This window comes from Narcine bancroftii, chromosome 3, assembly GCF_036971445.1.
Source record: "Narcine bancroftii isolate sNarBan1 chromosome 3, sNarBan1.hap1, whole genome shotgun sequence".
Lineage (NCBI taxonomy): Eukaryota > Metazoa > Chordata > Chondrichthyes > Torpediniformes > Narcinidae > Narcine > Narcine bancroftii.
Window position 1 is genome coordinate 133,084,606 of NC_091471.1, and position 12,237 is coordinate 133,096,842.

At 47.1% G+C, this 12,237-nt stretch overlaps 1 protein-coding gene across 1 annotated transcript in view; it reads left to right on the forward strand.

The window, feature by feature from the left end:
- The first annotated feature begins 372 nt into the window (after positions 1–372).
- The window catches only part of exosc9 (exosome component 9), a 43,037-nt gene continuing 31,172 nt past the window's right edge, over positions 373–12,237 (forward strand). Inside the window, exons 1-2 of the mRNA XM_069925159.1 lie at positions 373–497; positions 8,011–8,105. Coding sequence (XP_069781260.1) covers positions 432–497; positions 8,011–8,105 — 161 coding nt within the window. The 5' untranslated portion in view covers positions 373–431. The remainder of the gene's footprint in view (positions 498–8,010; positions 8,106–12,237) is intronic.

Consider the following 12,237-nt stretch of genomic DNA (forward strand, 5'->3'; position numbering starts at 1 on the left):
CAAACCAGATCCTTAACACCATCAGGTAATCAGATCTGGCTGTACAGGGATGGTGAACTGGTCAGACCCATTACAAAGAGGAATGCCTCACACTTATTCTGGTTTACCCTGTCCGAAAAAAAAGACAGCAATGTCGGCGTGGTCCAAGGAACAGGTCGCGAGGAAACGGTGCAGAAGGAGGTGGAGGAAGTATATAAGGAACACTTAGGCATAAGAGCATGCAGAGAATAGAGGGGGATGAACCATGGGCAGTTAGATAGTATTAGTTCAGTTTGTTAACTTGCTCGACACTAACATCTTGGCCTAAATGCCGGAGCTGCTCGTTCTACGTTGCAGCAGAGTCATTTGACATTCCTCCAGTCGCTGTCTGATGACGTCAGAGACGCGCCGCTTCAAAGTAGACGGCGGGTTGGGGCGGCCATCGCGTGAAAATGAGGGAAACGCCATTATCCAACTGTGAGAGACAGTTTATCTTGCAGGCTATCACCGAAGGACAGGTATGGACCGTGTGTCTCCGAGCAAAGTTTGGCGACGGGTCACTTCTTCTCGTGGGTCGCAGAGATCTTGGCGCCGGGGTTCGAGGGCGGTGAGAGAGTTTGAAAAGCAGCGGCTCCAGGAGTAGGAGGGAGAGTTGCGATCGTGTAAAGGGGGAAGGAGAAATATAAAGAACAGGGGAGGGGGATAAAGAAGGGTGGTGAAAGAATAGGGAGAGGGAAAGAAAGGAGGGATAAAGAACGGGGAGGTGGGTATAAAGAAAAGAACAGGAGAGGGGGTCTAGAGAACGGGAGGGCATAAAGAACGGGGAGGGGGATCGAGAAGGGTGGTGAACGAACAGGGAGAGGGGAAGAAAGAAAGGTGGGTATAAAGAACAGGGGGAGGTGGGTATAAAGAATGGGGGAGGGGGTCTAGAGAATGGGGGAGGGGGTCTAGAGAATGGGGGAGGGGGTCTAGAGAATGGGGGAGGGGGTCTAGAGAATGGGGGAGGGGTCTAGAGAATGGGGGAGGGGTCTAGAGAATGGGGGAGGGGTCTAGAGAATGGGGGAGGGGTCTAGAGAATGGGGGAGGGGTCTAGAGAATGGGGAGGGGTCTAGAGAATGGGGGAGGGGTCTAGAGAATGGGGGAGGGGTCTAGAGAATGGGGGAGGGGTCTAGAGAATGGGGGAGGGGTCTAGAGAATGGGGGAGGGGTCTAGAGAATGGGGGAGGGGTCTAGAGAATGGGGGAGGGGTCTAGAGAATGGGGGAGGGGTCTAGAGAATGGGGAGGGGTCTAGAGAATGGGGAGGGGTCTAGAGAATGGGGGAGGGGTCTAGAGAATGGGGAGGGGTCTAGAGAATGGGGAGGGGTCTAGAGAATGGGGGAGGGGTCTAGAGAATGGGGGAGGGGTCTAGAGAATGGGGGAGGGGTCTAGAGAATGGGGGAGGGGTCTAGAGAATGGGGGAGGGGTCTAGAGAATGGGGGAGGGGTCTAGAGAATGGGGGAGGGGTCTAGAGAATGGGGGAGGGGTCTAGAGAATGGGGGAGGGGTCTAGAGAATGGGGGAGGGGTCTAGAGAATGGGGGAGGGGTCTAGAGAATGGGGGAGGGGTCTAGAGAATGGGGGAGGGGTCTAGAGAATGGGGGAGGGGTCTAGAGAATGGGGGAGGGGTCTAGAGAATGGGGGAGGGGTCTAGAGAATGGGGGAGGGGTCTAGAGAATGGGGGAGGGGTCTAGAGAATGGGGGGGCATAAAAAACGGGGGAGGGGGAAATAAAGAACTGGGAGGGGGATAAAGAAGAGTGGTGAAAGAACAGGGAAAGGCGAAGAAAAAGGAGGGATAAAGAATAGGGAGGGGAATAAAAAGGTGGGGAAAGAAAAGAGAGGGGGAATAAAGAACCGAGGAAGGGGAAGAACGGGGCATAAAGAACAGGAGGGCATAAAGAACAGGGAGGAGGAAGAAAGAAAGGAGGGATAAAGAACGGGGAGGGTGGGGAAAGAATGGGGAGGAGGGATAAAGATGGGTGGTGAAAGAACAGGGAGGGGTGAATAAAGAAGGGTGAGAAGGATAAAGAAGGGTGGGGAAAGAACAGGGCGGAGGAAAAGAAAGAATAGAGGGGGATAAAGAAGGGTGGGGAAAGAACATGGAGGGGGAATAAAGAACAGTGAGGAGGTGATAAAGAACAGCGAGGTTAAATAGCAGGGTGGGGGTTATGAAGGGTGGTGAAAGAACAGGGCAGGGGATAAAGAAGGGTGGGGAAAGAACAGGGAGGGGGAATAAAGAATGGTGAGGAGGGGATAAAGGAGGGTGGGGAAAGAACAGGGGAGGGATAAAGATCTGGAAGAGGTAAAGAACTGAGGGAATAAACTGGGGGAGGCAATAAAGAGCTGCGAGGTGGGGACTGAGGCAATGTAAAGCTGCAAGGGGGCAAGGCAATGAAGGGCTGCAGGGGCGGTGCGAGGCAATGAAGGGTGGAGGGGCGGGGTGGGGGAAGAAAGCACCCGGGGGAAAGGAGCTGGGGTTCTCTGAACTTGGGGTGGGTTGGAAGTAGGAATGGGAAGAGCTAAAATTCTCTGAGCTGGGGTGGGGGGTAGACTAAAGATCTGGGTTTTTCTGATCTTAGGTGGGGGGGAGAAAATTGGGTTACTCCGAGCTGCAGTGGGTGGGATGGAATTAGGTTTCTCCATTTTCTGGGAGGGGGTGTGTGGGACTGTGTTTCTCCAAGCTGGGGAGGGAGAGATGAGTTGGGTTTCTCCCAGCTCGGGAGGGGGAGAACTGGGTTTCTTCAACCTGGGGTTTCTTCAAGCACTCTGAGGGGTGGGGGGGTGGGGGGAAGATGTGGTTCTCCGAGATGGAATGGTGGTGAAAACTTGGGTTTCCTGAGCTGAAGGGATGGGAGGGGTGAACTGGGGTTATGAGTTGGAGGAGTGGGAGGGGAGGATTTGGGTTCGCTGAGCTGAAGGGATGAGAGGGGTGAACTGAGGTTCACTGAGCTGGGAGGGGTGGGGTGGGGGGGAAGATTGGGGTACACCAAGCTGGAGGATTTCCAGCAGTTTCACCTGGTCATTTATGCTGGCAGCTGTATTACCGCCATTATTGGGTGCAGATTTCCTCCGGGCACACTGCCTCCTAGTGGACCTTAAGGGACAGTGCCTAGTGAATGCCTTTCAGGCCTTCTCACTCGGTGAAGCCAAGTTAACGGCCCCATACCTGGACTTTGCCAGAGTACTAGCAGAGTTCCCAACCATTATTACTCTGTAATTCTCTCGTCACCCTTAAGCATGGTGTGTATCACCACATTCCTACTCAAGGACCACCACTACTCACCCAGGCTTGCAGATTCCTTCCCGACAAACTTCACCTCACCAAGGAGGTGTTCAGGAAAATGGAGGAGATGGGGATCGACAGGTACGCAGACAGCCCGTGGGCCTCTCTGCTGCATGTGGTGCCCAAGTCGGTTAGAGGTTGGAGGCCATGTGGCAACGACAGAAGGCTACCAAGTCTCCCACATTCAGGACTTTACGTGGGGCATATCTTTTCCACGTTCAACCTGGTCCACGGGTATCACTAGGTTCCTGTCCACCCCAGCGATGTCCCTCATCACCTCATTCAGCCTATTTCAAGTTCCTATGGGTGCCTTTTGGACTCAAGATCGCAGCACAGATGTTCCAGTGTCTCAAGGATGTTGGGACGCGGTTTGGATTTCGTCTTTGTCTACTTAGATGATATCCTGATCGCCACCTGCTTGCACCAAGAGCATGTGACGCACCTGCGCCAACTCTGCTGACCATCAACCCCACAAAATGCCAGTATGGGCAGTCGGCCTTGATTTTCTTAGGCATCGCATGGAGCGGTTCCCTTACTGGCGAGAGTCGAGATCATACACCAGTTTGCCAGGGCCAGTACAGTCAAGGGCCTACAGGAGTTCGTCGGCATGATCAATGTTTACCATCGATTCCTACCGTTAGCAGCCTGAATCATGTGACCCCTGTTAGGCCTGGTGTGCGGTGAGGCCAAGACAGTTACCTGGGACATGGAGTCAGTGGCAGCTTTCGAGCAGGCTAGGGATGCCTTTGCAAACGCCATCCTCCTGGTACACCCATGAGTGGATGTGCCCACAGCCCTCATGGTTGACGCTTCCAACTCGGTGATGTGCTGGAACAACTAATTGAGGGTCAGTGGGAATCACTTGCGTTCTTCAGCTGGCCCCTGCAATCCCCCAGAGCTGAAATACAGTGCCTTCGACAGGGAGCTGCTAGCCCTCTACCTCATGTTCCAGCACTTTTTGCTATTTCTTGGAAGAGCGTGAGTTCATGGTCTTCATGGTCCACAAACCCCTTACCTTAGCATTTGCCAAAGTGTTGGATCCAGGGTCGGCATGGCAACAATGCCACCTATCATACATCTTGGAGTATACCACCACTGTCAAACACATCTCCAGGAAAAACAACGTCATGACAGATGCTCTGTTTTACACCTCTATTCACCTGGTGCATTCCGTCCTCAGGGTTGGACTACACTGTGCTTGCCAAGGCTCAGCAGCTGGAAGAAGAAATGCCAGCCTACTGCACCATAGTCTCAGGCCTGCAACTTGAGGGCATCCCCATCGGCCCAAAAGGCAGCAAGCTCCTCTGTGACATGTCCACTGGCCCATTCCAGCTGCTTGGAGGTGTTGCATTTTTGACGAACTGCATGGTTTGCCACACCCGTCTATTTGGAGAACCTGCCAACTGGTAGCGGATAGATTTGCCTGGCACAGCCTACACAAGTAGGTTGGGCACGTGAAGGCCTTCTTCAAGCCTTTCAGCCAATCCACAAGAGGATTGAGTATGTCCATGTGGTTGTTGTCAGTCTGCTGCCAGTCTCCTGGAGGCAAGGTACCTGTTCTCCCTGTTTGACAGGTTCACCAGAAGCCACACCATTTGCCGCCATGTCCATGGAGTCTTGCGCCAGAGCCCTCATCGCAAGCTGGGTTGCATGTTTCAGTCTGCCTGCCAACATCACCTCAGACGGGGGGTGGGGGGGGGTCACGGTTCACGTCCTGCCTATGGTCGGTTCTGACACAGCTACTTGGGACCCAACTGCACCACACCATGACCGACCATCTGGAATCCAATGGCCTGGTAGAACGTTTCCACCAGCACCTGAAGTTGACCCTGATGGCACGCCTCCGAGGCCTGGATTGGGTGGATGAGCTCCTGTGGGTGCTTCTTGGCATCCACATGGTTCCCAAAGACTTAGCCATGTCTTCGACAGAGTTGGTATATGGTGCCCCACTGACGGTTGCAAGCGAGGAGAAACCCGCAGCAGTGCTCAAGTCTTCATGAGAAGGTAGGATCACTAGCTCCTGTCCCAACCTCGTTCCTTTGTCCCCAAGGACCTCCGGGACTGCGATTAAACTTTTGTCCGCAGAGGAATGCATCGGATTTCATTTCAGCAGCAGTACAAAGGCCCGTGCGAGGTGGTGTGTCGGAACGGAAATATGTGTGTCTTTGATGTGAGCAGCTGTGAGATCTTCACCATGGACCACCTCAAACCGGCGCACCTTGACCTGGAACACTCTGTGTCTGTAGTACCTCCATGCTGACTAGGTCGGCCACCCAAACGGACTAGAGGTGTGGGCTGTGGACCCCACATCTCCTAATGCCGGTTCTGAGGTGCTGGAGGGTCATGTGGTGACTCGGCCATGTAACAGGTGAACCGGTTCAAGGAGTCGCGAGCAATTCTGCAGCAGATCTGACTGTGGGAGCTCTGGGTGCAGGGCAAGTTCACAGCCTGGCAGCTGACATCAGTTCTGCCCTCCAGGTTGCGGGGGCTGCTGGGAGAGGGTTCCTAAGCATGTGGCTTTTGAATCAGTAAAGCAGTTGGTTCAACTCCCCTTCGACTCTGCATGGTTTCTTCCTCGCTGTGTGCCTAGCGCACCTACAAGTTAGAATTTAATGCAGACACAAGTGAGGTTTTGCACTATGGGTGGACTAACCAAGATAGATCCTACATGATAAACAGTAGGGCACTAGGGAGTGCAGCATAGCAGAGGGATCTGGGAATTCAGAAACATAATTTCCTGAATGTGGCATCACAGGTAGATGGATCGATTTTTTTTTTCCCTCCTTTGGGCTTCTTAAATCAAAATATTGAGTATCAGAGTTGGGATGTTGTGAAGTTATACAAGATATTGCTGACACAAAATTTAGAGTATTGTGTGCAGTTTTTATCACCAAACTACAAAAAAGATATCAATAAGATTGAAAGCATGTAGAGAGGATGTACAAGGATGTTGACAGGACTTGAGGAACTGAGTTATGAGGAAAGATAAACAGGTTTTGACTTTATTCCCTGGAGTGTCGAAGAATGAGGGGAGATTTAATACAAAATACAGATAGACAAAATGCAAGTAGGCCTTTTCTACTGAGGCAAGACCAGAACTGGAGGACAGGGGTTAAGTGTGAAAGGTGAAATGTATAAAGGGTATATTAGGGAGAACTTCTTCACATAGAGAGTCGTGAGAGTGTGGAACAAGCTGCCAGTGGAAGTGGTGAATGTGGGCCTCAATTCTGCTGTTTTAAGAAAAATAAGGTTTGTACATGGATGGGAGCGGTATGGAGGACTAGGGTGTGGGAGCAGGTTATTGAGACTAGGCAGAATAGCAATTTGGCTTGGTCGAGATCAATGGTTTTCAAACTGCTCCCCAAACTTGCATTCCATCTTAAATCCGTATGCCATAAGTGCTCTGTGGTGGCTTAAGGTGGTGTGTGAGTAGAAAGGGAAGGTTGAGAACCACTGCAAAAGTCCTGATTGTTACTGAAATATTTTGATTGAGAAAAATTGTCATTGGCCCATTTCCTTTGGAGTATTGAACCCGTGTGCATAACGAATCAATTAGATCCGATAAAACAGTGGTTTTCAAACTTTCTTTTCACCCACATACCACCTTAAGTGATCCCTTACTAATCACAGAGCATTTATAGCATAGGAATTGCTTCGGGTGGAATGTGAGTTTAGGAGGCAGTTTGAAAGCCACTGGTCTAGATGTACCAAAGAGCTGTTGTGTTCTATGGTTCTAATTTTCATGCATGGTTTGGAGAGATTGAAGTTACCTTGTGTTGTTCAGGTTCGTGTGGGTCCCACAGGTTAAGAACCAGACCAAGGTGCAGGTACAAAGCACACTTTTATTTCAGGGATGGAATTGAAACAACGGGGTCAATATGTAAACTTCTACACATACACGATATGCAGGGGGTAAATATACACTTTCAGATGACGAGGGGGAAACGGACAAACTGGGGAAGTTACAAAAGCATACACACTCAACAATCAGATCAAGGTGATATTATGTGCCCCCACCTCTTGACCTGTACGGACATGGCTCTGCTACCTAGCCTCGAGACTCACCCCAACCCTGTACGGAAGGTGGTACTTACATGCCACGAGGAGTCCAAAGAGGCAGAACAAACGGCCACATGGCCCTTTATAGTTCTGGGGGCAAAGCTGGAGGGGGCCAATCGTAAGGATTAGTGTGGGCCCTGTTGGTTGCTGTGGCCAAGTGCAGGGGCAAACTGAGGTGATTCACCTGAGCCAATTTTAAGGGTCACTTTGATGGCTTGGGGTGAGTCCTTGACCTTGATTGGCAGGTAGTGTGTCTTCCAAACAGGAGCGCAGCAGCGCCACTTGGTGGTGGACTCTGCTTCTCCATTACACCTTGTATGGGTTAACAAAAGGTGCAGGCAGCATTTGTCAGACTGGAATTAGACATGTTGACTTCTGGCACGAGTAAGTAACATAGAATAGGTGAGATTAGTGGTATTCTCAAGTAGATTTTTACTGGAACTGAGAGGTCCCCATTTTTGTATTCCAATTAATAATCAAAGTAAATATATTATTTTGTTGATTTTTCTTTTCCCTTTGATGTTTTGGGAAATAAGTAGTGAGGTTTGTGTTCAAGGATATTTAAACAAGCCTTAACCTATCATGAATATTGATATCATGTTTTGCTGCAAGTTTGTTCATTTGCTTTGTTGATGACCTTTTTTAAATCAACAGCGTCTTGATGGAAGGCGGACATATGATTATAGGAATATCAAGATAACATTTGGAACTGAATTTGGCTGTTGTATTGTGGAACTTGGTAAAACAAGGTAATTCTTTTGTCAGCGATGTAATTCATGATTCTGAAGTTTGGGGGGGGGGGTAGGGTTTAAGCATTACCAGTTATTCTCTGATGGATTAATTTTGACTTGTTTGAATTTATTTCTGTCCTTGTCTTTCTTACTAGCTATGCTGCATTATGGAAACATTGAACTTTGTGAGCTTCCTCTTTTCTATTAAGTATTTCCAACCCCTTAAAGTTGAAGGTCCTCGCATATAAGGAAAAGAGCAAAATCGGCATCTGAAATCAATAGTTGGATCTGGAAGCCATTAATGAAATTAAAATGAGAAATAATATACTGTTCCTCATTTAATTAGCAAGATCCATTATTTTACCAGGTCATGAGGAAAGCTCATCCTGACAGTTTAGTTACACTTACATGTGTAAGTGTCGACTTTAACAAATTTTAAAAAATACACCTGTCATAATACAAAGCTTCCTTGATGCTTCACTTTAATATGACTGATACTGGTATTTTACCAGCCTGTTTTCAAGTCGAGTCAAGTTTATTGTCATCTGATTGTGCAAGTACAACCTGATGAAACAGTGTTCTCCGGTCCTTGGTCCAAAACATGCAGACACACAATTGACATACAAGCAATACATATGTAGGACAAGTATTCAAATATACAAGTAAATATTGTTTCATGAATATGAGTCTCAGATGGTTAGTGTGAGTAGTTCCTTTAGTCGTTCAGCATTCTCATCGCTCATGGAAAGAAGAAGCTATTCCTCAGCTTGATGGTGCTGGTTTTGATACTTTTCATCTCTTTCCTGATGGGAGCAGCTGAAAGATGCTGTGTGCAATGTTGCAGGGATCCTCAATGATTCAGACAATGATCCCAGTAGATCACGTTGATGAGGCGGGGAGGGAGACTCCAGTGATCATCTGCCACTCTTAATGTCCTATGGATTGACCTGCAATCCATTTCTCTGCAGCAGCCGTACCACATTGTGATGCAACTGGCAAGGACACTCTTGATAGAGCTCCTGTAGAAGGTTGACATAATGGTGGGTGGTAGCATTACCTACTTCAGTCTTCTGACAAGTGAACATAAGAAATAGGAACAGGTGTAGGCCATCTAGCCTGTTGAGGCTGCTACGTCAATGAGATCATGGCTGATCTGATGTTGGGCTCATCTCAATCTATCTGCCTTTTCCCCTCTATCTCTTAATTCCCTTACTATGTAGAAATCTATCCAACCTTGTCTTAAACATATTTACTGAAGTTGCCCTCACTGTTTCAAAGGGCAGTGAATTCCACAGATTCACCATCCTCTGAGAAAAGCAGTTCCTCTCCATCTCTGTCTTAAATTCACTGCCCTGAATCTTGAGGCTATGTTCCCTGGATCTGGACTCCCCTACCAATGGAAGCAACCTACCTATCTTTTATTCTATCCATGCCTTTCTTAATTTTGTTTCTAAAAGATCCCCTCTTATTCTTCTAAATTCCAGCAAATGCAGTCCCAGACAGCACAAACTCTCCTCATAGGCCAACCCCTTCATTCCTGGAATCAACTTGATGAACCTCCTCTTCACTGCCTCCAAAGTGAGTATATCCTTCCTCAAGTAAGGAGACCAGAACTACATGCAGTACTCCAGATGCAGTCTCACCAATACTTGGAACAGTTGCAGTATAACCTCTCTTCTATATTCAATCCCTTGAGCAATGAAGGCCGAGAATCAATTGCCTTGATAGCCTGCTGTACCTGCAAACCTTGCAAACCTATTTTTTGCGATTCATGCACAAACACTCCCAAGTCCTTCGGCAAGTCAGCATATTTGCAATCGCTTTCTATTTAAATAATATTCTGATCTTCCATTCTTCCTTTCAAGGTGGATAACCTCACTCACATCTTCCAGACTCTTGCTCACTCACTTAATCTAGCACTCTCTGTATCTTCTGCACAATTTGCTTTTCCACTCAATTCGGTGTCTTCAACAACACCTGATTTTTTTTTTCTCTCTCTCACTGTCTAGACATTCTCCAGCCAGATGGCTCGACTCGCGGGTTTCTGCTAACCTGCAGTCCTTTCTCTCCCCTTCCCCCTGTCTTCTTTCCCTCAGCTCTCCATTCTCTTCCCTTTCTATTCACTGAGTCATCCCTCCTCCTCCTGCTTGCTGCTGTGCCCTCTTTCCCATCTCCACCCTTTACCTCCTGCCTTAGGGACCATGCTCCTCCCCGTTGCCTTTGGGACCATGCTCCTCCCCGTTGCCTTTGGGACCATGCTCCTCCCCTTACTTTTTTGTTCAATACCTGCTGACATTTTTCCATATCTTAATGAAGGGCTCAAGCTCGAAATAATTGGTTATGTATTTTTATCTTTGCTATATAAAGGATGCTGTTTGACCTGCTGAGTTTCTCCAGCATTGTGTTTTTACTTAGATACACCACACTCTGCCCCCCCTCTTCCAGACTGTTTATGTATACTATGTACAGCTGCAGGCCCAGCACTGATCCCTGGGGCACCCTGCTCACCACCAATTTCCAACCAGAAAATCACCCCTGCACCCCCACTTTCTGCTTTCTATTGGTTGGCCAATCCTCTATCCATGCTAATACATCGCCCTTATTCCATGCATCTTTATCTTGTGGATAAGTCTTTTATGCGGCACCTTATCGAAAGCCTTCTGAAAATTTAGGTAAATAGCATCCACCTGTTCTCCCCTTTATCTACAGTGCAAATTTAACTCCAGTAAATTTGTTAGGCAGGACCTGCCTTTTGCTGAATCCATGCCGTGTCTGCCTGATGGATCCATTTCACTCCAGATGCCTCACTAATTTTTATTTAATAATAGCTTTGAGTTTCTCAACTACAGATGTTAAACTAACTGGCCTATTGTTCCCTGCCTTTTGCCTACATAATTCTTTGAATAGTGGTGTGACATTCACTGTCTTCCAATCCATCAGGACCTGGCCAGAGTCCAGAGAATTTTAGTAAATTATCACCAAAGCCCAGACTATAACTTCTGCCATTTCTTTCAGTACCATGGGATGCACTCCATCAGGATGAGGGATTTATCCATCTTTAGACACTCAAGTTTTCTGAGTATGACTTCTTTAGTGATAACTATTATATCCAGGTCCTCACCTCTCATCCCATCCATAACATATGTTCTTGACACTTTCTTCGTGTCTTCCACCATGAATACCAACACAAAAAAGTCATTCAAAGTCTCAGCAATTTCATTATAATCCAATATCAATTCTCCCTTCTTATCTTCCAAGGGTCCACCCTTCACTTAGCCACCCTTTTGCACTTTATCTAATTATAAAAAGTTACTGTCCACTTTTATATTTTGTGCTAATCTTTTCTCATTGTCTACCTTCCCTTTCTTTATTGCTTGCTTCATGATTCTTTTTTAAAAATTTTTTATTTTTCACACTATGAACCTTATTAATCAAAATACACACAAACATTTCCCTCTTGAATATACACAGTCATTTTCTCCCCTTTTCCCCCCCTCCCTACCATCCCTCCTTCCCACCCCCCTCCAAACCCATTAAACGTTCAACATATACAATACAATAAACCCATTAAACAATGTCATCACACAATGAAAATAAACAAGAAAATTGTGTCATCTACTTTTACACACTGGATCAGGTCATTCTTCTCATTCTATCATTTTAGGGGGTGGAGGTCCACGGTAGGCCCTCTCTGTTGTGTTCCATGTATGGTTCCCAAATTTATTCAAGTAGTGTGACTTTTTTAAATTACATGTTATTTTTTCCAATGGAATACATTTATTCATTTCCATGTACCATTGCTGTACTCCCAGGCTCTCTTCTGATTTCCAAGTTGACATTATACATTTTTTTACTACAGCTAAGGCTATCATAATAAATCTTTTTTGCACTTCGTCCAGTTTGTGGCCTAATTCTTTACTTCTTGTATTACTTAGAAGAAAGATCTCTGGATTTTTTGGTATGTTGCTTTTTGTGATTTTATTTAATACTTGATTTAGATCTTCCTAAAACTTTTCCACTTTCTCACATGCCCAAATTACATGTACTGTTGTTCCTGTTTCCTTCTTACAGTGAAAACATCTATCTGATTCTGTTGGGTCCTATTTATTTAACTTTTGGGGTGTGATATGTAGCCTGTGTAACCAATTAT